Here is a 24777-nt window from a genome sequence, read left to right on the forward strand (position 1 = left end):
AGGAGCGAAGTGCGCAAGCGCAGGGTCTCCGAGCAGGAGAGCGGTGGGTTACCGGGGCGACGGGATGCTTGTCGTGACGTCACCAACGGAGAGTCTTCTCGGCCATTCTGGGAAAGGGTCCAGTGAGGGGTCCCTATAGCCAGGCCGGTGTTCACTGTGTGTGTCAAACGTTGTGTGTACTGCTGGGAGTGTGACCGGCCATGGCTGACAGAGCTACATTACATAGAGAATCAGCTGTATACAGGGAGTGCGGGTGATCTGTATACAGGGAGTGCGGGGGATCTGTATACAGGGAGTGCAGGTGATCTGTATACAGGGAGCGCGGGGTGATCTGTATACAGGGAGTACGGGGATCTGTATACAGGGAGTGCGGGCGATCTGTATACAGGGAGCGCGGGGTGATCTGTATACAGGGAGCGCGGGGTGATCTGTATACAGGGAGTGCGGGGGATCTGTATACAGGGAGTACAGGGGATCTGTATACAGGGAGTACAGGTGATCTGTATACAGGGAGTACAGGGGATCTGTATACAGGGAGTGCGGGTGATCTGTATACAGGGAGTACGGGGATCTGTATACAGGGAGTGCGGGGGATCTGTATACAGGGAGCGCGGGGTGATCTGTATACCGGGAGTGCGGGGGATCTGTATACAGGGAGTACGGGGATCTGTATACAGGGAGTGCGGGTGATCTGTATACAGGGAGTGCAGGTGATCTGTATACAGGGAGTGCAGGTGATCTGTATACCGGGAGTGCGGGGGATCTGTATACCGGGAGTGCGGGGGATCTGTATACAGGGAGTACGTGTGTTCTGTATACAGGGAGTGCAGGTGATCTGTATACAGGGAGTGCGGGTGATCTGTATACCGGGAGTGCGGGGGATCTGTATACCGGGAGTGCGGGGGATCTGTATACCGGGAGTGCGGGTGATCTGTATACCGGGAGTGCGGGGGATCTGTATACAGGGAGTACGTGTGTTCTGTATACAGGGAGTGCAGGTGTTCTGTATACAGGGAGTGCGGGTGATCTGTATACAGGGAGTGCGGGTGATCTGTATACAGGGAGTGCGGGTGATCCGTATACAGGGAGTGCGGGTGTTCTGTATACAGGGAGTGCTGGTGATCTGTATACCGGGAGTGCGGGGGATCTGTATACAGGGAGCGCGGGGGATCTGTATACAGGGAGCGCGGGTGATCTGTATACAGGGAGTGCAGGTGATCTGTATACAGGGAGTACAGGTGATCTGTATACAGGGAGTGCGGGTGATCTGTATACAGGGAGTGCAGGTGATCTGTATACAGGGAGTGCGGGTGATCTGTATACAGGGAGTGCATGTGATCTGTATACCGGGAGTGCGGGTGATCTGTATACAGGGAGTACGGGGGATCTGTATACAGGGAGTGCAGGTGATCTGTATACAGGGAGTACGGGGGATCTGTATACAGGGAGTGCAGGTGATCTGTATACAGGGAGTGCGGGTGATCTGTATACAGGGAGTGCGGGTGATCTGTATACAGGGAGTACGGGTGATCTGTATACAGGGAGTACGGGTGATCTGTATACAGGGAGTACGGGTGATCTGTATACAGGGAGTGCGGGGGATCTGTATACAGGGAGTACAGGTGATCTGTATACAGGGAGTATAGGTGATCTGTATACAGGGAGTACAGGTGATCTGTATACAAGGAGTGCGGGTGATCCGTATACAGGGAGTACAGGTGATCTGTATACAGGGAGTGCGGGTGATCCGTATACAGGGAGTGCGGGTGATCTGTATACAGGGAGTACAGGTGATCTGTATACAGGGAGTACAGGTGATCTGTATACAAGGAGTACAGGTGATCTGTATACAAGGAGTACAGGTGATCTGTATACAGGGAGTACAGGTGATCTGTATACAGGGAGTACGGGTGATCTGTATACAGGGAGTGCGGGTGATCCGTATACAGGGAGTACGGGTGATCTGTATACAGGGAGTACGGGTGATCTGTATACAGGGAGTACGGGTGATCTGTATACAGGGAGTGCGGGGGATCTGTATACAGGGAGTACAGGTGATCTGTATACAGGGAGTATAGGTGATCTGTATACAGGGAGTACAGGTGATCTGTATACAAGGAGTGCGGGTGATCCGTATACAGGGAGTACAGGTGATCTGTATACAGGGAGTGCGGGTGATCCGTATACAGGGAGTGCGGGTGATCTGTATACAGGGAGTACAGGTGATCTGTATACAGGGAGTACAGGTGATCTGTATACAAGGAGTACAGGTGATCTGTATACAAGGAGTACAGGTGATCTGTATACAGGGAGTACAGGTGATCTGTATACAGGGAGCGCGGGTGATCCGTATACAGGGAGTGCGGGGGATCCGTATACAGGGAGTGCGGGTGATCTGTATACAGGGAGTATAGGTGATCTGTATACAGGGAGTACAGGTGATCCGTATACAGGGAGTGCGGGTGATCCGTATACAGGGAGTGCGGGTGATTTGTATACAAGGAGTACAGGTGATCTGTATACAGGGAGTACAGGTGATCTGTATACAGGGAGTACAGGTGATCTGTATACAGGGAGTACAGGGGATCTGTATACAGGGAGTACAGGTGATCCGTATACAGGGAGTGCGGGTGATTTGTATACAAGGAGTACAGGTGATCTGTATACAGGGAGTACAGGTGATCTGTATACAGGGAGTACAGGTGATCCGTATACAGGGAGTGCGGGTGATCTGTATACAGGGAGTGCGGGTGATCTGTATACCGGGAGTACGGGTGATCTGTATACAGGGAGTGCGGGTGATCTGTATACCGGGAGTACGGGTGATCTGTATACAGGGAGTGCGGGTGATCTGTATACCGGGAGTACGGGTGATCTGTATACCGGGAGTGCGGGTGATCTGTATACCGGGAGTACAGGGTTTGTGTGTATATACACACAGTGCCTTGAAAAAGTATTTATACCCCTTGAAATTTTCCACATTTTGTCATGTAACAACCAAAAACATAAAAGTATTTTATTGAGATTTTATCTGATGGACCAACACAAAGTGGCTCATAATTGTGAAGTGGAAGGAAAATTATAATCGTCGTTCAAGTTTTTTTTTACAAATAAATATGTGAAAAGTGTGGTGTGTATTTGTATGGCGCCCCCCGGAGTCAATACTTTGTAGAACCTCCTTTCTCTGCAATTACAGCTGCAAGTCTTTTTGGGGATGTCTCTACCAGCTTTGCACATCTACAGAGGGACATTTTTCCCATTCTTCTTTGAAAAATAGCGCAAGTTGTGTTAGTTTTTCACCACACAATAGTGCAGGGATCCTCAAACTATGGCCCTCCAGCTGTTGTAGAACTACACATCCCATGAGGCCTTGTAACACACTGACGTTCACAGACATGACTAGGCATGATGGGAATTGTAGTTCCTGAACAACTGGAGGGCCGTAGTTTAAAGACCCCTGCAATAGGGTTTTGCTTTTAGGCCAAAAAGAAACATTTTGGTATCATCTAATCACAGCACCTTCTTCCACATGTTTGCTGTGTCCCCTCCCCCACATGGCTTCTTACAGACTGCAAACAGGACGTCTTATGGGTCCTTTCACACGTGCGGACTGTTGTTTAGATCAGATTTTTATCATCAGGTTATCATCCGTTTTTTCATCCGTTTTTTTTTTTTTGTTAGAACTTTATTTTTATTACATATTTTGATGAAAAACGAATGTTAGCGGATCGGATGTTAAACGGATCGTCCGCTAACATCCGTTTTTCGTCTGTTCCGTTTTTTTGACGGAAGAAAAATAGGGTTTTCTTCAGCCCCTTTCAGACGTCCGCTCCGCCTGTCCGTTTTTACAAGTCCGTTAACTGGCTTGTAATAATGCCTGGTCACGAGGCATGGCTGACCCTCCCCCACCAAAGTGTACCGCTTACCCCAATCAAGCCGGGGGGGGGGGGGGGAAATGAAACAAGCCGGGGGGGGGGGAATTGAAACAAGCCGGGGGGGGGGGAATTGAAACAAGCCGGGGGGGGGGGAATTGAAACAAGCCGGGGGGGGGGGAATTGAAACAAGCCGGGGGGGGGGAATTGAAACAAGCCGGGGGGGGGGAATTGAAACAAGCCGGGGGGGGGGGGGGGAATTGAAACAAGCCGGGGGGGGGGGGGGAATTGAAACAAGCCGGGGGGGGGGGGGGGAATTGAAACAAGCCGGGGGGGGGAAGGAATTGAAACAAGCCGGGGGGGGGAAGGAATTGAAACAAGCCGGGGGGGGGAAGGAATTGAAACAAGCCGGGGGGGGGAAGGAATTGAAACAAGCCGGGGGGGGGGGGGAATTGAAACAAGCCGGGGGGGAATTGAAACAAGCCGGGGGGGGAATTGAAACAAGCCGGGGGGGGGGGGGGGGAATTGAAACAAGCCGGGGGGGGGGGGGGGAATTGAAACAAGCCGGGGGGGGGGGGGGGGGAATTGAAACAAGCCGGGGGGGGGGGGGAATTGAAACAAGCCGGGGGGGGGGGGAATTGAAACAAGCCGGGGGGGGGGAATTGAAACAGGGGGGGGGGGGGGAATTGAAACAAGCCGGGGGGGGGGGAATTGAAACAAGCCGGGGGGGGGGGGAATTGAAACAAGCCGGGGGGGGGGGGGATGGAAACAAGCCGGGGGGGGGGGGGAATTGAAACAAGCCGGGGGGGGGGGGGGGAATTGAAACAAGCCGGGGGGGGGGGGGGGGAATTGAAACAAGCCGGGGGGGGAATTGAAACAAGCCGGGGGGGGGGGGGAATTGAAACAAGCCGGGGGGGGGGGGGAATTGAAACAAGCCGGGGGGGGGGGGGAATTGAAACAAGCCGGGGGGGGGGAATTGAAACAAGCCGGGGGGGGGAATTGAAACAAGCCGGGGGGGGGGGGAATTGAAACAAGCCGGGGGGGGGGGGGGGGGAATTGAAACAAGCCGGGGGGGGGGGGGAATTGAAACAAGCCGGGGGGGGGGGGAATTGAAACAAGCCGGGGGGGGGAATTGAAACAAGCCGGGGGGGGGGGGGGAATTGAAACAAGCCGGGGGGGGGGGGGGAATTGAAACAAGCCGGGGGGGGGGGGGGAATTGAAACAAGCCGGGGGGGGGGAATTGAAACAAGCCGGGGGGGGGAATTGAAACAAGCCGGGGGGGGGGGGGGAATTGAAACAAGCCGGGGGGGGGAATTGAAACAAGCCGGGGGGGGGGGGAATTGAAACAAGCCGGGGGGGGGGGGAATTGAAACAAGCCGGGGGGGGGGGGGAATTGAAACAAGCCGGGGGGGGGGGGGAATTGAAACAAGCCGGGGGGGGGGGAATTGAAACAAGCCGGGGGGGAATTGAAACAAGCCGGGGGGGAATTGAAACAAGCCGGGGGGGGGGGGGAAATGAAACAAGCCGGGGGGGGGGGAAATGAAACAAGCCGGGGGGGGGGAATGAAACAAGCCGGGGGGGGGAAATGAAACAAGCGGGGGGGGGGGAAATGAAACAAGCCGGGGGGGGGGGGAAATGAAAAAGCCGGGGGGGGGGGAAATGAAACAAGCCGGGGGGGGGGGAAATGAAACAAGCCGGGGGGGGGGGGAAATGAAACAAGCCGGGGGGGGGGGAAATGAAACAAGCCGGGGGGGGGGGGGAAATGAAAAAAGCCGGGGGGGGGGGGGGGAAATGAAACAAGCGGGGGGGGGGGAGAAATGAAACAAGCCGGGGGGGGGAAATGAAACAAGCGGGGGGGGGGAAATGAAAAAAGCCGGGGGGGGGGGGGGGAAATGAAACAAGCCGGGGGGGGGGGGGGGAATGAAACAAGCCGGGGGGGGGGGGGGAATGAAACAAGCCGGGGGGGGGGGGGGGGAATGAAACAAGGGGGGGGGGGAATGAAACAAGCCGGGGGGGGGAATGAAACAAGCCGGGGGGGGAATGAAACAAGCCGGGGGGGGGAATGAAACAAGCCGGGGGGGGGGGAATGAAACAAGCGGGGGGGGGGAATGAAACAAGCCGGGGGGGGGGGGAATGAAACAAGCCGGGGGGGGGAATGAAACAAGCCGGGGGGGGGAATGAAACAAGCCGGGGGGGAAATGAAACAAGCCGGGGGGGAATGAAACAAGCCGGGGGGGAAATGAACAAGCCGGGGGGGAAATGAACAAGCCGGGGGGGGAATGAACAAGCCGGGGGGGAAATGAACAAGCCGGGGGGGAAATGGAACAAGCCGGGGGGAAATGAACAAGCCGGGGGGGAAATGAACAAGCCGGGGGGGAAATGAACAAGCCGGGGGGGAAATGGAACAAGCCGGGGGGGAAATGGAACAAGCCGGGGGGAAATGGAACAAGCCGGGGGGGAAATGGAACAAGCCGGGGGGGGGAAATGAACAAGCCGGGGGGGGAATGGAACAAGCCGGGGGGGGGAAATGAACAAGCCGGGGGGGAAACTGAACAAGCCGGGGGGGGAAACGGAACAAGCCGGGGGGGGGGGAAACGGAACAAGCCGGGGGGGGAAACGGAACAAGCCGGGGGGGGGGAAACGGAACAAGCCGGGGGGGGGAAACGGAACAAGCCGGGGAAAGCGTTGGTGTGAAAGAGGCCCAAGACTTTTGAACAGTACCGTATTGTCTGTACCAGATATTTAGCGATCACTGCAACTTCTCATTGTGAAATAATCTTTATTTAAATCCCAATCAAGTTTGTCGGCATAAGAAAAGTACAAATTCAAAAACTTAAATTTCATCATTTGCAGCCTGTGGTTTCATTGCTAATTTTCTAGGTTAGATCTGCAGAAATAGAGGCTAGATAACGAATTGCACCAGACTCCATTTTGTCGTAGAATGACACAGCATTTCAGCATATTGCACAGCCTTATAAGTTAAAGTGGTTGAAAACCCTTCCATATACCCAGTATAGTGACTGGCCTCAGGTGATACAGAGAAAGTAACAGATCCTCCTAGATAAGTTGTACCTGTTTATTTGCTCTCTTCTCTACATCCGTTCAAATCCAGAATTTATAAAGCTTGTCCGAGCCATCAGAAAACGGGGGAAGGAAAGCAAAAGCTACACTCTGTAGAGCTCGGTAAGGAGAGGAAGGGAAATATCCCCCTCCACACAGCTCACAGGAGGCTGCCAATCAGCTGGAGGTACCTCCCCTGTCACCTTGTTATCTTTTGGTGTCAGGAAAACTTGTCAGAGGAAGGAAGCAGCAGATAGAAATGACATTTAGTGCTATTAATTGAGACAAGTACACACTATATCAGGGTTTGACAAATTTGCTTGGAATCTAGGAGCCATCTAAAAAAGTTAGGAGCCAGAAAACGCACCCCGTCCCGCCGAGCTTGCGCGCAGAAGCGAACACATACGTGAGCAGCGCCCGCATACGTAAACGGTGTTCAAACCACACATGTGAGGTATCGCCGCGATTGGTAGAGCGAGAGCAATAATTCTAGCCCTAGACCTCCTCTAACTCAAAACATGCAACCTGTAGAGTTTTTTTAAACGTCGCCTATGGAGATTTTAAAGGGTAAAAGTTTGACGCCATTCCACAAGCGGACGTAATTTTGAAGCGTGACATGTTGGGTATCAATTTACTCGGCGTAACATTATCTTTCATAATATTAAAAAAAATGGGGATAACTTTACTGTTGTCTTATTTTTTTAATTAAAAAAATATTTTTTTCTCCAAAAAAGTGCGCTTGTAAGACCGCTGCGCAAATACGGCGTGACAGAAAGTATTGCAACGATCGCCATTATATTCTCTAGGGCATGGGTGCTCAACCTGTGGCTCTCCAGCTGTTGCGGAACTACAATTCCCATGAGGCATTGCAAGCCGCTGACAGGTACAAGCATGACTTTTGAAGGCAGAGGCATGATGGGACTTGTAGTTCCGCAACAGCTGGAGAGCCACAGGGTGACTGACCCATGATGCTCTAGGGCATGGGTGCTCAACCTGTGGCTCTCCAGCTGTTGCGGAACTACAATTCCCATGAGGCATTGCAAGCCGCTGACAGGTACAAGCATGTCTCCCAAAGGCTGCGGCATTATGGGAATTGTAGTTTTGCAACAGCTGGAGAGCCACAGGTTGAGCACCCATGCTCTAGGGCATGGCTCCTCAAACTACGGCCCTCCAGTTGCTCAGGAACTACAATTCCCATCATGCCTAGCCATGTCTGTGAATGTCAGAGTTTTGCAATGCCTCATGGGATGTGTAGTTCCGCAACAGCTGGAGGACCGTAGTTTGAGGATCCCTGCCCTAGGGTGTTAGGATAAAAAAAATATATATAATGTTTGGGGGTTCTAATTAGAGGGAAGAAGATGGCAGTGAAAATAGTGAAAAATGACATTAGAATTGCTGTTTAACTTGTAATGCTTAACTTGTAATACCAACGGCCACCACCAGATGGTGCCAGCTTACACATCTGGTGGTAATAACTTGTAATACCAACGGCTCACCACCAGATGGCGCCAGCTCCAAGCCAAGTCGCCAGGACCCTATTTCTAGTCGACCTGGCGACCGGGATTTGTCGAGCCCTGCACTATATGGCCCTCCAGCTGTTTGCGAAACGAGTCCCATGAGGCATTGCAAGGCTGCCAGTTACAAGCATGACTCCCACAGAAAGAGGCATGATGGGATTTGTAGTTTTTCCACAGCTGGAGGACCACAGAGGGATATGCTTTGTTTACAACCACTTTAACAGACCATAAGAGCCTCTCCATTTTCTAACAGGTAAGGTAACCAGCCTCACACACGATTTTTCAGGCAGCGTTTGCCCCAGTATCTGCCCTTCAACTCAAGGTCCAACGGGCACAGATACTTCCTACAGCCCATCATGTTGCGGGTCACAAGGCGTTCGAATGTCCACGGATTCTGGTTGTTCCTTTGCTTCTCCTCGAACTCCTCCCGCATCTGTTTGAGGCTCTCCCGACTAACGGCCTTTGCTGGGAAAGGAAGCTTCTTGGCCACTTGTTCCAGGGCCGGTAGCACCTCTTCAAACTCGCAGTGACCCCCCACTTCCAAGATCAGCTGCTCGGCTTTGACCGGGGTGACATAATGGTCCACGTCGCCTTTCCCTCCGCCCATACGCTGCCCAAGTCCTTTGCGGGTAATGGGCTTGTTGGGCGCTTCCACCATCCACAGGCTGAAGGTGGTGCGAGCGTCAAACTTACGGTTTAAGGTCAGACGCATCATTTCGAAGTGGCCCCAGCGCAAGTAGCCGCCTCCCAGGGCCTAAGAAAAAAAAAATAATCAGAAGAGTTTACACAGAGTGGGGCAGATCCACGTACCTTCGCGTAAGATTCTGCCGGGCGCAGCGTATCTAAAAAAACGCTACGCCGCCGTAACTTTTTTATTTTTATTTCGAATCCACAAAGAAATCGCGCCGTAAGTTACGGCGGCGTAGTGTATCTCTTGCGGCGTAAGGGCGCGGAATTCAAATGGATGTAATGGGGGCGTGTTTTATGTAAATACGTTGCGACCCGGCGTAAACGACGTTTTTTTTTTTTTTTTTTTAACTGCGCATGCACCGTCCCTGGGGGTATCCCAGTGCGCATGCTCGAAATTTAACCGGAGCAAGCCAATGCTTACGACGGTGACGTCATTCTACGCGAATTCCTATTCGCGAACGACTTACGTAAAAAATTGAAAATGCGAGGCGGGAACGACGGTCATACTTAACATTGGCCCGGATTCAAAGACATCTGCGCTCTATTTGCGAAGGCGCAGGGCAATGATTTTGCCCTGCGTCCCCGCAAATATTTTGCGCTGCCCTCGATTCACGGAGCAACAGCTCCGTAAATTGCGAGGGCGCGCCGGCAAAATTGCCCGGCGTAAGCACGCGCAATGTAAACGATCCCGCCGGGGAGCGGGAATCATTTAAATTAGGCGCGTTCCCGCGCCGATCGTAAAGCGCATGCGCCGTCGGGAAACTTTCCCGACGTGCATTGCGGCAAATGACGTCGCAAGGACGTCATTTGCTTCAAAGTGAACGTGAATGGCGTCCAGCGCCATTCACGTATCACTTGCGCAAACGGCGTGAAATTCAAATTTCACGACGCGGGAACGGAGGGTATACTTTAGCATTGGCTGCCCCTACTATTAGAAGGGGCAGCCTTACGCTAAAGACGCCGTACGGAAACTCCGTAACTTGCGTACGCAGGGTCCGCGCAACATTGTGAATCGGCGCAAGTATGCAATTTGCATACTATACGCTGACCACAATGGGAACGCCCCCTAGCGGTCAACGCAAGAATGCAGCCTAAAATCTGCCTTATGCCACGCAGATTTTAGGCTGCAGTCGGCGTAACGAGTTCTCTGAATCAGAGGAACTCGTTACGCCGGCGCAAGTCAGCAATTGCGCTGCGTAACTATGGTTACGCAGGCGCAATTGCTTACTGAATCTGGGCCATTGAGTATGCCTCATAACAGCAGCTTTAACTATACGTCGGAAAAAGCCGAAGGCAAACGACGTAAAAACAATGCGCCGGCCGGACGTACATTCGTGGATCGCCGTAAATAGCTAATTTGCATACTCGACGCGGAATTCGACGGAAACGCCACCGAGCGGCTGCCGAAAAATTGCAGCTTAGATCCGACGGCGTACTAAGACGTACGCCTGTCGGATCTAGCCGAGATGCCGTCGTATCTTGTTTTGAGGATTCAAAACAAAGATACGACGCAGGAATTTTCAAATTACGCCGGCGTATTAATAGATACGCCGGCGTAATACCTTTGTGGATCTGCCCCAGTAACTTCACATTTGCAGGCGACATCAACCTCAACCAGCCCAAATTCTCACACTTCACTCCTACATGTAAAAAAAATCATAATTGTTTGGCTAGAAAATGACATAGAACCCCCAAACATCATATATGTTTTTTCAGCAGAGATACTAGAGAATACAATGGCGGTTATTGCAACTTTTTATCTTGCACGGTATTTGCGCAGCAATTTTTAAAACGGTTAAAAAAAACAGTAATATTAGCCAATTTTTTTGCATAATGTGAAAGATGAAGTTACACCGATCAAATAGATACCCAACATGTCACGCTTCAAAATTGCACAAGTAGAATGGCGCTAGTGGAATGGCGCCAAACTTCGGTACTTAACCACTTCCGGACCGCCGCATGTACATTTACGTCGGCAGAATGGCACGGACAGGCACATTGGCGTACCTGTACGTCCCTGCCTAGACGTTGGTTTGGGGGTCCGATTGTGACTCCCCCCCCCCCCCCCCCCCGGTACTTGCGGCAGTTCCCGTGGCTTCAGGAGCGATCCGGGACGACGGCGCGGCTATTCGTTTATAGCCGCCCCGTCGCGATCGCTCCCCGGAGCTGAAGAACGGGGAGAGCCGTATGTAAACACCGCTTCCCCGTGCTTCACTGTGGCGGCTGCATCGATCGAGTGATCCCTTTTATAGGGAGACTCGATCGATGACGTCAGTCCTACAGCCACACCCCCCTACAGTTGTAAACACACACACTAGGTGAACTCTAACTCCTACAGCGCCCCCTGTGGTTAACTCCCAAACTGCAACTGTCATTTTCACAATAAACAATGCAATTTAAATGCATTTTTTGCTGTGAAAATGACAATGGTCCCAAAAATGTGTCAAAATTGTCCGAAGTGTCCGCCATAATGTCGCAGTCACGAAAAAAAATCGCTGATCGCCGCCATTAGTAGTAAAAAAAATTAAAATGCCATAAACATATCCCCTATTTTGTAAACGCTATAAATTTTGCGCAAACCAATCGATAAACGCTTATTGCGATTTTTTTTACCAAAAATAGGTAGAAGAATACGTATCGGCCTAAACTGAGGAAAATTTTTTTTTTATATATGTTTTTGGGGGATATTTATTATAGCAAAAAGTAAAAAATATTGAATTTTTTTCAAAATTGACGCTCTATTTTTGTTTATAGCGCAACAAATAAAAAACCGCAGAGGTGATCAAATACCACCAAAAGAAAGCTCTATTTGTGGGGAAAAAAGACGCCAATTTTGTTTGGGAGCCACGTCGCACGACCGCGCAATTGTCTGTTAAAGTGACGCAGTGCCGAATTGTAAAAACCCCTTGGGTCATTTAGCAGCATATTGGTCCGGTCCTTAAGTGGTTAAAAAAAAACACAGGCGACGCTTTAACATTTTTTTTACTGGTTACATGTTTTGAGCTACAGAGGAGGTCTAGGGCTAAAATTATTGCTCTCGCTGTAACGTTCACGGCAACACCTCACATGTGTGGTTTGAACACCGGTTTCATATGTGGGCGGGACTTACGTATGCGTTCGCTTTTGCGTGCGGGCACACGGGGACGGCCAATAAAAAAAAAATGTTAATTCTACTTTTAGTTTAACATCGCACCCGGCCTCTGACAATCATAGAGATTCTGACGACCATCTGGTCCGCCGGAAATCTCTATGGTGAACATCTGGGGCTGGCAGATCTGTTCTCCGACTCACCGTTCACAGCAGTGAGTCGGTAGAAGCACCGGAGGGCAGCGGGGGCGGACGGATGTCCCCTCTCGCCGCCCGTAAGAATGATCAAGCGGCTGACTAGCCAACTGCCACTGCACTACGGCTGCACTGTATTGTGTACACCACCAGAAGCGTCGTAGTAGAAGTACACCAGGAATGCACACTGCAGCTAACTGAATAACCTGCCTGCTAAATCTAAATCACACTGGGGTAGATTCAGCAAGCAATTGCGTCTGCGTATCCATAGATACACAGCGCAATTGCTTAGTTGCGCCGGCGTATCGACTTTTCTGTATTCAGAAAGCTCGATACGCCGACTGCAGCCTAAGATATGACTGGCATAAGGCCCTTATGCCGTCGTATCGCAGGCTGCATTCTTACGATGGCCGCTAGGTGGCGTTCCCGTTGTGATCAGCGTATAGTATGCAAATTGCATACTCACGCCGATTCACAACCGTACGCGCGCCCTGTGTTCGCATTTTACGTCGTTTGCATTCGTCGGTTTCTGCGTAAGGCTGCCCATGCTATTAGCAGGGGCAGCCAATGCTAAGTATACCCGTCGTTCCCGCGTCGCGATTTTTAAAAATTACGTCGTTTGCGCAAGTGAATCATGAATGGTGCTGGACGCCATTTACGTTCACGTTGAAGCAAATGATGTCCTTGCGACGTCATTTACCGCAATGCACGTCGGGAAAGTTTCCCGATGGGGCATGCGCACTACGTTCGGCGCGGGAACGCGCCTAATTTAAATGATCCACACCCCCTACGGGATCATTTAAATTACGCGCGCTTACGCCGGGCAGTTTTACGGAGCACACATGCAAATTACGGAGCTACTGCTTCATGAATGAAGCGTAGCGCACGTAATTTACGGAGGCGTAGCGTAAAAACGGTACGCTGCGCCTCCGTAGTAGTGCGCGCCCCTACCTGAATCCACCCCACTATCTCTCCGTCCACACCAACAACACTACACAGGGCCGCCGTGTAAGCAGCCTTATATAGTGTGGGGCGTGGACTTGGTCCCCCTGAGCCATATTTAGCCAAAGGCACCCTTGCCTTTGACCAAGTATTGCTCTCTTAGCTGAGGGCGCTGGGATTGGCCAAAGCATGCAGGTCAGGTGCATGCTTTGGCCAATCATAGAGCAATGCACTGCGATCGTGTTCCACGGCGCTCGAATTTGCCGCGAACGTCCCGTAATGTTCGCTCTTCGACGAACACCCAATGTTCAAGTTGAACTTATGTTCGACGCGAACATCGAGCTCATCCCTAGTTACCAGTTACAGAGGAGGTCTAGGGCTAGAATTATTGCTCTCGCTCTAACACACGTGGCAATTACATGTGTGGTTTGAAAGGCGTTTACATATGCGGGCGCAATTTACATGTGCGTTCACTCCCTTTACTTTTTATCACTTTTATTCCTATTACAAGGAATGTAAACATCCCCTGTAATAGAAATGGTGTGTGACAGGTTCTCCTTATGGAGAGATATGGGGGGGGGGGGGTCTATAAAAAGACCCCACATCTGTCCTCCCCCCTGAAAAGATTGAGATGGAAAAAAAAAAAGCCGCTGGATTGCTTTTAAATGAGGATAAAAGGGGGTCCACCCCTCCCTGTGACTCCCCAGGCTCTCCCGTCCCACCAGGGAGTAGTTTGTCGCCATTCCACAAGCGTGACATATTAAGTCAGGGCTCGACAAAACCAAGGCGCCAGGTCGCAATGGCGACTGGAAACTGGAGATTCTAAGCAAATTTGTCAAGCCCTGTGTTAAGTACCTATTTACTCTGTGTGACATCTTTTATATTTTACCAAACGATTAATTATATTGCGTGCATTACATATTTATTTATTTTTTCGATTTCTTCCAAAGAATTTGCATTTGAAAAAACTTCTGCGCAAATACCACGCAACAAAAATCGCAAAGCCCACCATTTTATTCTCTAGGGCCTCTGCAAAAAATGGGAAGATGAAGAGTATTGGGGGGGGGGGGGGAGAGCAAGCGGGTGCCCTGTGGCCAGTTCAGGCCCGTCCCCCAACGATGGAAGCACTACTCCTCCCACCGACCCCCAACGATGGGCCACTACTCCTCCCACCGACCCCCAACGATGGGCCACTACTCCTCCCACCGACCCCCAACGATGGGGCCACTACTCCTCCCACCGACCCCCAACGATGGGGCCACTACTCCTCCCACCGACCCCCAACGATGGGGCCACTACTCCTCCCACCGACCCCCAACTATGGGGGCACTACACCTCCCACCGACCCCCCCCCCCCAACAATGGGGGCACTACTCCTCCCACTGACCCCCCCCAACGATGGGGGCACTACTCCTCCCACCGACCCCCCCAACGATGGGGGCGCTACTCCTCCCACCGACCCCCAACGATGGGGGCGCTACTCCTCCCACCGACCCCCAACGATGGGGGCGCTACTCCTCCCACCGACCCCCAACGATGGGGGCGCTACTCCTCCCACCGACCCCCAACGATGGGGGCGCTACTCCTCCTCCCATCGACGCCCAACGATGGTCCACTACTCCTCCTCCCACCGACAGGCCACTACTCCTCCTCCCACCGACCCCCAACGATGGGCCACTACTCCTCCTCCCACCGACCCCCAACGATGGGCCACTACTCCTCCCAACGAGGGGGGCACTACTCCTCCCACCGACCCCCTACTCCTCCCACCCGTTACATTTTACACTACCACTGACCACAGTCCAGCATCCCTAAAGTCTGAAGGGCAGTAAACTGGACCTTGTTTAGAGATTTTAGCGACCGCCTGGTGTAGCAAATAGTTCATGTTGGCCACCTTGGCCCAAAAAATCTAGTTAAAGGGACAGTAAAGAGTTGGGATTTAACATACAAAGTGACCCTGTGCTCCTAGGGTGACATTATTAAGTCAGTTATATTACTGATAAGTTATAGGTTATCGTTACCAAGATGCCGTATTTTCCTTCTCGGAAGTCCCGTCCCTCGGTCGCCGGGCCCCGGATGTCTCGCAGGTTCTTAGGCATTTTTAGCACTTTCACTAGGTCCGGCGCTCTGTTCAGAAAGCGTAGTTTGGGTTTCTCCTTCATCTCGACCCCTGAGAAACAGGAACAACTATTCAGTCTGTAATGTACACCCCTTGGGTTAGAACTGCCACCTGCAGGTCCACCCTTTACACACAGACCTTTTTTTAACCAAAACACTGGTATTTAATATTTCGACTTGAAAAAGCACAATACATAAAACACTCAATTGTGCAGCGCTAAAAATAAAAAATAATAAAAAAAAACACACACCACGCAAAGTTGAGAGGTCATAAAGCGAGTATCAAAGTTCATATTAGACCATAATCCACTGTGCACATGTTTAGGATTCCCTATCAACTCATCATGAAGTCTCCACGCCACTTGTCCTCCACCAATCACAGGCTTACCAGACCAAATGTGGCTCAACATAAGCCAGTTAGACTTACCAGCGACTGTTTCCAGGACAGCCCATGAGAAAAAGCCCCTCCTCCAACAGGAACAGGAAATGCATCACCAAATACACTATGCTACGAGTTCGCCAGCTCCCGCCGGCTCAGCGGGCGATCTCTCCACTGATCTCCGCTGAGCCGGTGATCTGCCAAGCTTGTTCCAGCTATGGTATTTGTTCCACTTAACAGCTGATGATCAGCTGTTGCATTCGGCTATTTCAGTAGCCTGCTACTGCGCATGCCCGGAGTCTGCGCAGTAGGTTCTGGAACTTCTCAGATGGTCATCTTCTCCTCCTCCCTCCCTGAGGCAGCTATGGGGACATTGCAGGGACAGACACCGGCCTGCACACACACACACACAGCTCTTGGCCACCACCGTGCAGGGTGAGGGCGGTGCACCCTCCTATCCATCTCTATTCCCTATAATATCCCATAACAATCAGACCTCTCCCCTCCACCCTCCTCCAGGATCAGCCCATTCCCGTCACACAGCACACACCTGAACTTGCTGGTATCCTGCCTCCCCGAGCTCCGCTCACCGCCCAGGAACCGCCGCCTGCACCGACACCACGGATCCCGACAGGCGTCACCCGCCTGCACCGACACCACGGATCCCGACAGGCAGCGCGTCACCCGCCTGCACCGACACCACGGATCCCGACAGGCAGCGCGTCACCCGCCTGCACCGACACCACGGATCCCGACAGGCAGCGCATCACCCGCCTGCACCGACATCGCGGATCCCGACAGGCAGCGCGTCACCCGCCTGCACCGACATCACGGATCTCGACAGGCAGCGCGTCACCCGCCTGCACCGACACCACGGATCCCGACAGGCAGCGCGTCACCCGCCTGCACCGACACCACGGATCCCGACAGGCAGCGCGTCACCCGCCTGCACCGACATCGCGGATCCCGACAGGCAGCGCGTCACCCGCCTGCACCGACACCACGGATCCCGACAGGCAGCGCGTCACCGGACAGCTAGCTGCCGATTCCGTGTTCCACAGCTGACGATCAGCTGTTTTGTTCGGCTATTTCCGTAGCCTGTTACTGCGCATGCCCAGAGACTGCGCAGTCGGTTGTGGAACTTCCCACATGGTGGAACAAGAACGTTAATACACCGGCGGATAACAAGTTCCTCTTTGCTCACTGAGCGGGGAGGGGCTTGTGCAGTGCCGCTGTCTCCTATGGAGAGATGATTAAAAAAAATAAAAATAAAAAAATGGACAGCATGCCCGTTTTCATTAGATCTCACCCGATCCGCCATGGACGGATGGGGACAGATCACCATACGTCCGATTTTGGCGAATCGGATCGGGTCGGATGTCAGCGGACATGTCTCTGCTGACATCCAATGCTCCATAGGATTGCATGGAGCGGCCATTGAGGTCCGCCGACAAAACTGACAGGCGGACCTAAGCGGTCCGACCGTGTGAAAGGGGCCCCAACTCTGGTTTCCCCAAATCATCCTCCAGGACAGCCCATGAGATGATGAGCAAGAATTTACTAGATTAGGGAGGGTCATTGAAAGCCCAAAGATCTTTACCACCCTTGGGATTACCATGAATATCATAGATATGGTGGACCCAGTTCTCAATAGAAAAAAAAAAAAGGTAGGGGACCTGGTTGCAAGGAAACTCTAATGCCTCATACACACGATTCGACCTCCATCTGACTTTTCCGTGGATTTTCGTCCGAAGGGCGTTGGCCGCGAACTTGTCCTGCATACACACGGCAGGACTTTTTCAGCCAACTTTCACCAAATCACATGATTTTTTAGCTCTTTACTGCCACCCTTTGGGCAACTTCTGCTATGGTCTGATCTTTAGCATTGCTTCTGAGCATGCGTGTTTGTACTTTGGACTTTAGTCACAATCGGATTTTGCTCCATCAGACTAATCCATCATGTCTGAAGGAGCAAAATCCGATCGTTGCCGGAAAGTTTGTCCGTTTTCACAGCGAACATTTGTCCGATGGAGCATACGCGGTCGGATTGTCCGCTAAAACAGGTCCATCGGACAATTGTTGTCAAAAAGTCATATGGTGTGTACGGTCCTTTAGCCACATCAGCAGATAAGAGCTCAAGGTTACACAGGTCTGATTTAACCATGAACCGCCGGCCGTCGTTATGCGTCGCTACTTTGAAGAGGAATACCATTGTTATGGTAACAGCTAGCTACCATAACCCTGGTATCTTCAAGAGCGGGCGGTCCGCTTTCAGATAAAAGTGGTCTCTGCGGCGGATACGCCGCAAGATCACTTTCATCAGTGGCGGGAGAGGGTCGCCCCTCCCGCTGCCCTCCGAGGCTTACCGGGAGGGGGGGGATTTACGTTGTTTACGTCCACGTCAAAATCAATAGGCCCGTGCGGCGTACTTCGCCGCAATGCACACTGGGAAATGTAGGCGCCCGGCGTATGCGCAGTAAAAAAAAATGTAAAAAACGTTAGGTCAAGCGCCATTAACATAAAACAAGCCCCCCTCAAACACATTTGAATTAGGCGCCCTTACGCCCGCCGATTCAGGCTACGCCGACGTAACTTAGCAGGCAAGTACATTGTGAATCATGTACTTGCCTCGCTAACTTACGGCGGCGTAGCCTGAATTCCTTAAGCTACACCGCCGCAAAGTTACGCCAACGTACCTGAATCTACCTATAAGACTGGGATGCCATTAAAGTTCATGTGCGTGTAAAGGCGGGCGTCCCAATACTTTTGGTAATCCGGTGTATTTTTATTTTGCTCACCTCTAAAATCCGGCGGCGGTTCGTAAGACTTCAGTCCGGCTGCGGCGGTTCTGTGTGTGTTGGACACTCGGCCTGTATAGAGAAAAAGATCACAATGGTGTGTTAGTTACTAAAGATGAGCCTCTCTTTGACGAAAACATAACAGGACATCTTCTAAAAAAGAAGGATATGCTTGAAGAGAACCTGTCACTTCTCCTGAAAGCTCAACCCCCGGCCCAGCGATGCCTTTCCTGTGTGCAGGTGAAGTCCACCGACACTCAGTACTTCTGGGTATGAGCAAGTGTGTGACTTTCTACCCAATCACCTGCCGCTGGATAGAGGGGGGGGGGGGAATCATCAACCTTCTACAAGCTCTGACATGGAGATGACACACAGGGAAGACCCAATGTTCTGCCAGAGGAATGGAGACAGGGTGGCACTGAGCAGGTGTCAGAGGAGGTCCCAGTAAGAGAACCTGTCACTGATCCCTGAATGGACAGATTTGCTTTAACCTCCCACCGCCCATAAACTGTGGCAGAGCGGCCCGGCTGCACGAAGCTACATACCTGCACGTTGTTCGCTTCCTCCGAGTCGCGTGACCAGCTCCGATTGGCTCCCGCTGTGTCCAATCAGCGGGTCCGGATGTTCGCCGGCAGTCGTTTCCGAGTGAGGCGGAACGGCGTTCTGTCAGTGGGGGAAGAGGGAGATCTTGTGTTTTTTTCCCCCCCAAGCAGGAACACAGAACTCTCTCTTCCCCAGTCAAACCATCCCCCACACAGTTAGCAAGCACCCCCTAATCAAGCATTTAACCCTTGATGATCCCTGATGTTAACCCCTTCCCGGCCAGTGACAGTGCATATTTTAAGTACTGATCACTGTATCAGTGTCACTGGTCCCCAAAAAGTGTCACTTATTGGAGGGAAGGACGGGGGGGTTGTGTTTGAGCTGATCGCCGCCATTACTAGATTAAAAAAAAAAAAAAACACACACAATAAACGTATATTGGTTGGTTTGCGCAAAAATTATTGCGTGCACAAAATAAGGGATAGATTTATGGACCACTTTTTTTTTTTTTACCAAAAATATGTAGCAGAATGCATATTTGATAAAGAAATTCAATTTTTTTAAAAAAAAATTATTAACCACTTGAGGACCGCCTAACGCCGATATACGTCGGCAGAAGGGCACAGGCATGTACAGGTACGTTGCCCTTTAAGTGTCCAGCCGCGGATCGCGCTCGCGACCCAGTCCGAAGCGCCGTGACTGTGCCCGCGTAACCCGATAGCCGCCAGTGTCCCGCAATCGGTCACAGGAGCTGAAGAACGGGGAGAGGCGAGTGTAAACAAACCTTCCCCGTTCTTCTCTGTGGCAATGTCACTGATCGTCTGTTCCCTGATCTAGGGAACGACGATCAGTGACGTCACACCTACAGCCACGCCCCCCTACAGTAAGAATCACTCCCTTAGGGCACACTTAACCCCTTAGCGCCCCCTAGTGTTTAACCCCATCACTGAAATTGTAATTTTCACAGTAATAGCTGCATTTTTATAGCACTTTTCGCTGTGAAAATTACAATGGTTCCAAAAATGCGTCAAAAGTGTCCGATGTGTCCGCCATTACTAGTAAAAAAAAAAACCACCCCTATTTTGTAAACGCTATAACTTTTGCGCAGACCAAACGCTTATTGTGATTTTTTTTAAACAAATATATGTAGAAGAATACGTATCGGCCTAAACTGGGGGAAAAAAAAAAAGTTTTTATTACCGTATTTTCCGGCGTATAAGACGACTTTCTAACCCCTTAAAATCTTCTTAAAAGTCAGGGGGTCGTCTTATACGCCGGTAACCTAACCTTACCTTATCCCAGAATCGCGGCCGTGCGATTTTTCAAAAGCCGCGCCTCCGACGTCTTCCGTTCCGTGGTAGGCGGAAACACTCAGCTTCCCAGGAGGCACTGTGTTCAGTGTCCGCCTATCACGGAGGGCCTCTCGTCCTGTGTTTAGTGTCCGCCTATCACGGAGGCCCTCTCATCCCCAGACGAGAGGGCCTCCGTGATAGGCGGACACTAAACACAGTGCCTCCTGGGAAGCTGAGTGTTTCCGGCTATCACGGAACAGAAGACGTAGAAGGCGCGGCTTTTGAAAAATCGTACGGCCGCGATTCTGCATGTCTTGGGATAATGTAAGGGCACAGTCTGGCATGTACTGGGGCACAGTCTGGCATGTAATGGTGGCACCGTGAGGCGAGGCATGACTAGTAGGAAGGGGGTAGTCTTATACGGCGAGTGTGAAGCACATGCTTCAGTGTAATTCTCCCTGCTTGTTTAATGTGTGTGTGTGTGTGTGTGTGTGTTAGAGGGAAGGTGATTTCAGGTGTGACTCAGGTTAATGACCCTTCCTCAGCCAGTCCTATTTCAAAGGATAATTGATCTATTGTGTGTGTGAAGGAGACCTGTGTTTACCGTTTACTGTGATTAGAAGTGGCTCATGTTAATTATTCTGATTGCTTCATTGTGGTAATTATCTCTTCTACATGCGGGGCCAGGCTGTCTAGATAACGTATTCTGTACAACTAGTAATTAACGTCACTGATGTCATTATCTAAAGAAAATGTGTTCTCAGGGTCGGCTCCGAAGTGTCTGCCTAATAATCTGTATGGAAGCCCCAGTGTGAGGGGGGCGGAGATTGTCATTGCAACAGCTTTGGAAATTACATATAAGCTGTGTGTTGTACCATTAAAGTCTGTCTTGTTCCAGCAGTAAGCCTGGACTAATGTGTGGCTTATTGGGTGATTCCAGGAATATTCCTCCTTGTGGAATATTGTGGTGATTTGCTTTTATGGGAAGAAGGGAATGCCTGACGGGGATATTCTAATACCGTCACAGCGAGTATATCCCAAAACCAACATTTTTTTGGGGAATATTTATTATAGCAAAAAAAAAAAAAATTTTTCAAAATTGTTGCTCTATTTTTGTTTATAGCGCAAAAAATAAAAACCGCAGAGGTGCTCAAATACCAAAGGAAAGCTCTATTTGTGGGGAAAAAAGGACGCCAATTTTGTTTGGAAGCCACATCGCACAACCGCACAATTGTCAGTTAAAGCGGCGCAGTGCCGAATCGCAAAAAGTGGCCAGGTCCTTTACCTGCATAATGGTCCGGGTCTTAAAGCGGAGTTCCACCCAAAAATGGAACTTCCGCTTAATCCACTCCTCGCCCCCTTACATGCCACATTTGGCATGTAATTTTTTTTGGGGGGGGGAGTGGGACTTCCTGTCCCACTTCCTCCTTCCGCCGAGGGGCTGCAAAAGCCAATAAGTTAATCGCCTTTTGGCAGCCCCTCCCTGTAGGCGATCGCCTGGGACACGTGACAGGTCCCAGGCGATCGCTTGTCCAATCGGATGGCGCAGCGCCACTCGCACATGCGCAGTGGGTGCCCGGCCGTGAAGCCGAAAGCTGTCACGGCCGGGTGCCCACAGTTGCAGTGGAGGCGCCGGCGGTGAAGGGGGGACCGGAACGAAGCTCCCAGCGGCACGTCGCTGGACCGGGGAACAGGTAAGTGTCTGTTTATTAAAAGCCAGCAGCTACACTTTTTGTAGCTGCTGACTTTTAATAAACATAAAAAAATGCCTGGAACACCCCTTTAAGTGGTTAAAGTTTTTATAGCAGAAAGAAAAAAAAAGTTGTTTTTTCAAAATTGTCGCTTTTTTTGTTTATAGCGCAAAAAAAACCTGCAGCGGTGATCAAATACCACCAAAAGAAAGCTCTATTTATGGGGGGGGGGGGGGGGAATACATAAAATGTTATTGGGACCGCGCAAGTGTTAGTTAAAAGGTGGAGTCCTCTTTATCTTCACTTTAACTTCCATTGAGAGGTGCACATGGGCAGAACATGCAAGGAAAGTCCCAGCACACTTCAGGCTGGCCAACGAAAAAACTTTATCTAATCGGTTCTGTTAAAACCAGGTTTTTGTTGCAGATCATTATATACAGCAAGCCATCAATTTCTGTCTCCTCCATCGTCCCGAAGTCCACTCTATAACTAACATAAGACTACAGTAAAATGGCCGCTGTCACACAGAGCACTAAGGGCATTGGAGACAAATCGGCGAGCCGCCCCGCCCTCTAGCGGACTGATTCTCCATGTGGTCCCTGTCACTTGCCCTGAGAGCTTACTTATAGTAACCCGCATGCATGCATGCTGCTGGGTGTTCCTTACCTGTCAGTAGAAGACCTCGGGGCCCCGTTAGGCGGCTCCATAACGGCAGCGCCATCCTCCCACCAGACGGACACGGAGCGCCCTCCCGGTCACCAGCAGGAAAGCCAAGCTTGAAGCTACCCTGGATGTGACGTCATCAACCTGGGAGGGGCGAACAGGTCAAGGTCAATATTGCTTGAAGCTCCGCTCACGGTGACTTGTCCTCAATGTTCCCCTATGGGGGAAGTTCCACAACCGACTGCGCAGTCTCCGGGCATGCGCAGTAACATTCTACGGGCAGGCTACGGAAATAGCCGAACAAAACAGCTGTTCGTCAGCTGTGGAACACGGAATCGGCAGCTAGCTGCTGAGACAGGAAACCTGGCTTGTGGAGCGTACCAAAAGTCAGCAGGGGAGGACGGAAAGCTTCACTGCACCACACCGTCAATTTCATAACATTTCCTCCAGACATGTATATTTATTACATCATTTAAATTGTGTTTCTCTGTAAAACGTCGGGTTTGAAACGGATCGTAGAGGGGGGGGGGGGGCTGTGTGCGGCTCTATGGGGCTGACAGAGCAGGAGGAGCTCACTGACTGACAATAGAGCGGCCCATCCAGGGCACCAGTCAGCGAGCACCCGGGCGGGGGAGGCTTCAGGGAGGGAGGAGGAGAAGATGACAATCGCCGAGCTTGTTCCACAACCGACTGCGCAGACTCCGGGCGTGCGCAGTAGCAGGCTACGGAAATAGCCGAACGCAACAGCTGATCATCAGCTGTTCAGTGGAACAAATACCATAGGCGGAACCAGCTTGTTAAGTCAACGGCGCCTGCTCAGTACTCTATGAGCTGATACCGCCCACAGAGGAGGGGAGATGCCAGTGTAGGCTGGAGGGAATACATTATATTTATGAACTTATTTTATAGAAAGACTCACTCATATATGGTCAGCATGCTTTTATTCACAATAAGTGAAAGTTTCAGTCCCATCACTGAGCTGGTATAGTTGTATCCTCAAGGAGGCACATTTTAGGACCCCATCCCTGGTAAATGAAGTCCTCCATCCCTTGTACCTGAGGTTCCACGTTCTTCATAACTGAGGTCCTCCATCCCTAGTAACTGAGGTCCTCCATTCTTCGTAACTGAAGTTCTCCATTCTTCGTAACTAAAAGTCTTCCATCCCTCATACCTAAGGTCCTCCATTCCTTGTAACTGAGGTCCTCCATCCCTGGTAACTGAGGTCCTCCATTCTTCGTAACTAAGGTCCTCCATTCTTTGTAACTGAGGTCCTCCATTCTTTGTAACTGAGGTCCTCCATTCTTTGTAACTGAGGTCCTCCATTCTTCGTAACTGCGGTCCTCCATCCTTAGTAACTGAGGTCCTCTATCCCTAGTAACTGAGGTCCTCAATCCCTCATACCTGTGGTCCTCCATTCCTTGTAACTGAGGTCCTCCATCCTTCGTAACTGAGGTCCTCCATCCTTCGTAACTGAGGTCCTCCATCCTTCGTAACTGAGGTCCTCCATCCCTCGTACCTGAGATGCTCATTCCCCCGTAACTGAGGTGCTCATTCCCCCATAACTTAAGTCTTCCATACTTCCTAACTGAGGTTCTTCATCCCTAGTAACGGAGATCCTTGATTCTTCGTAACTGAGGTCCTCTATCCCTCTTAGAAAGGAGACACAAAGCAGCGCCTTCTGAGCGTAGCAAGTGTATTTAATATTGGAACTGTATCAAAAACATATAAATCACCTACTCACATGTGAGTAGGTGATTTATATGTTTTTGATACAGTTCCAATATTAAATACACTTGCTACGCTCAGAAGGCGCTGCTTTGTGTCTCCTTTCTTGTTGCTTCACAGATTGCTTCATCTGTCAGCTGGCAGCCATCTAAGCAAGGCATCGTTTGATTATTCAGTGCTGTGGACTTTTTCATTGATGGACTAT

The 24777-nt window shown here is 51.1% G+C and overlaps 1 protein-coding gene across 1 annotated transcript; it reads right to left on the minus strand.

Annotated features, from left to right (window-relative positions):
* Window positions 1–8657: 8657 nt before the first annotated feature.
* On the minus strand, window positions 8658–22977 carry MRPL16 (mitochondrial ribosomal protein L16). The gene is made up of 4 exons (XM_040321767.1): window positions 22851–22977; window positions 18659–18730; window positions 15385–15533; window positions 8658–9203 (listed from the first exon to the last, which is right to left on the minus strand). The coding sequence occupies exons 1-4, from the start codon at window positions 22903–22905 to the stop codon at window positions 8718–8720; spliced, it is 762 nt and encodes a 253-aa protein (XP_040177701.1). The 5' UTR covers window positions 22906–22977; the 3' UTR covers window positions 8658–8717.
* Window positions 22978–24777: the final 1800 nt, after the last annotated feature.

This window comes from Rana temporaria, chromosome 8 (assembly GCF_905171775.1).
Source record: "Rana temporaria chromosome 8, aRanTem1.1, whole genome shotgun sequence".
Lineage (NCBI taxonomy): Eukaryota > Metazoa > Chordata > Amphibia > Anura > Ranidae > Rana > Rana temporaria.

Bases quoted from the DNA above. Each gene is read 5' to 3' on its own strand.
- MRPL16 (XM_040321767.1), bottom strand. From the start codon at position 22,905: ATGGCGCTGCCGTTATGGAGCCGCCTAACGGGGCCCCGAGGTCTTCTA. The intron at 18,731-22,850 runs GTAAGGAACACC...TTCTCTATACAG, and splicing joins CCGAGGTCTTCTACTGACAG to GCCGAGTGTCCAACACACAC. The intron at 9,204-15,384 runs GTAACGATAACC...TTTTTTTCTTAG, and splicing joins AAGGAAAATACGGCATCTTG to GCCCTGGGAGGCGGCTACTT.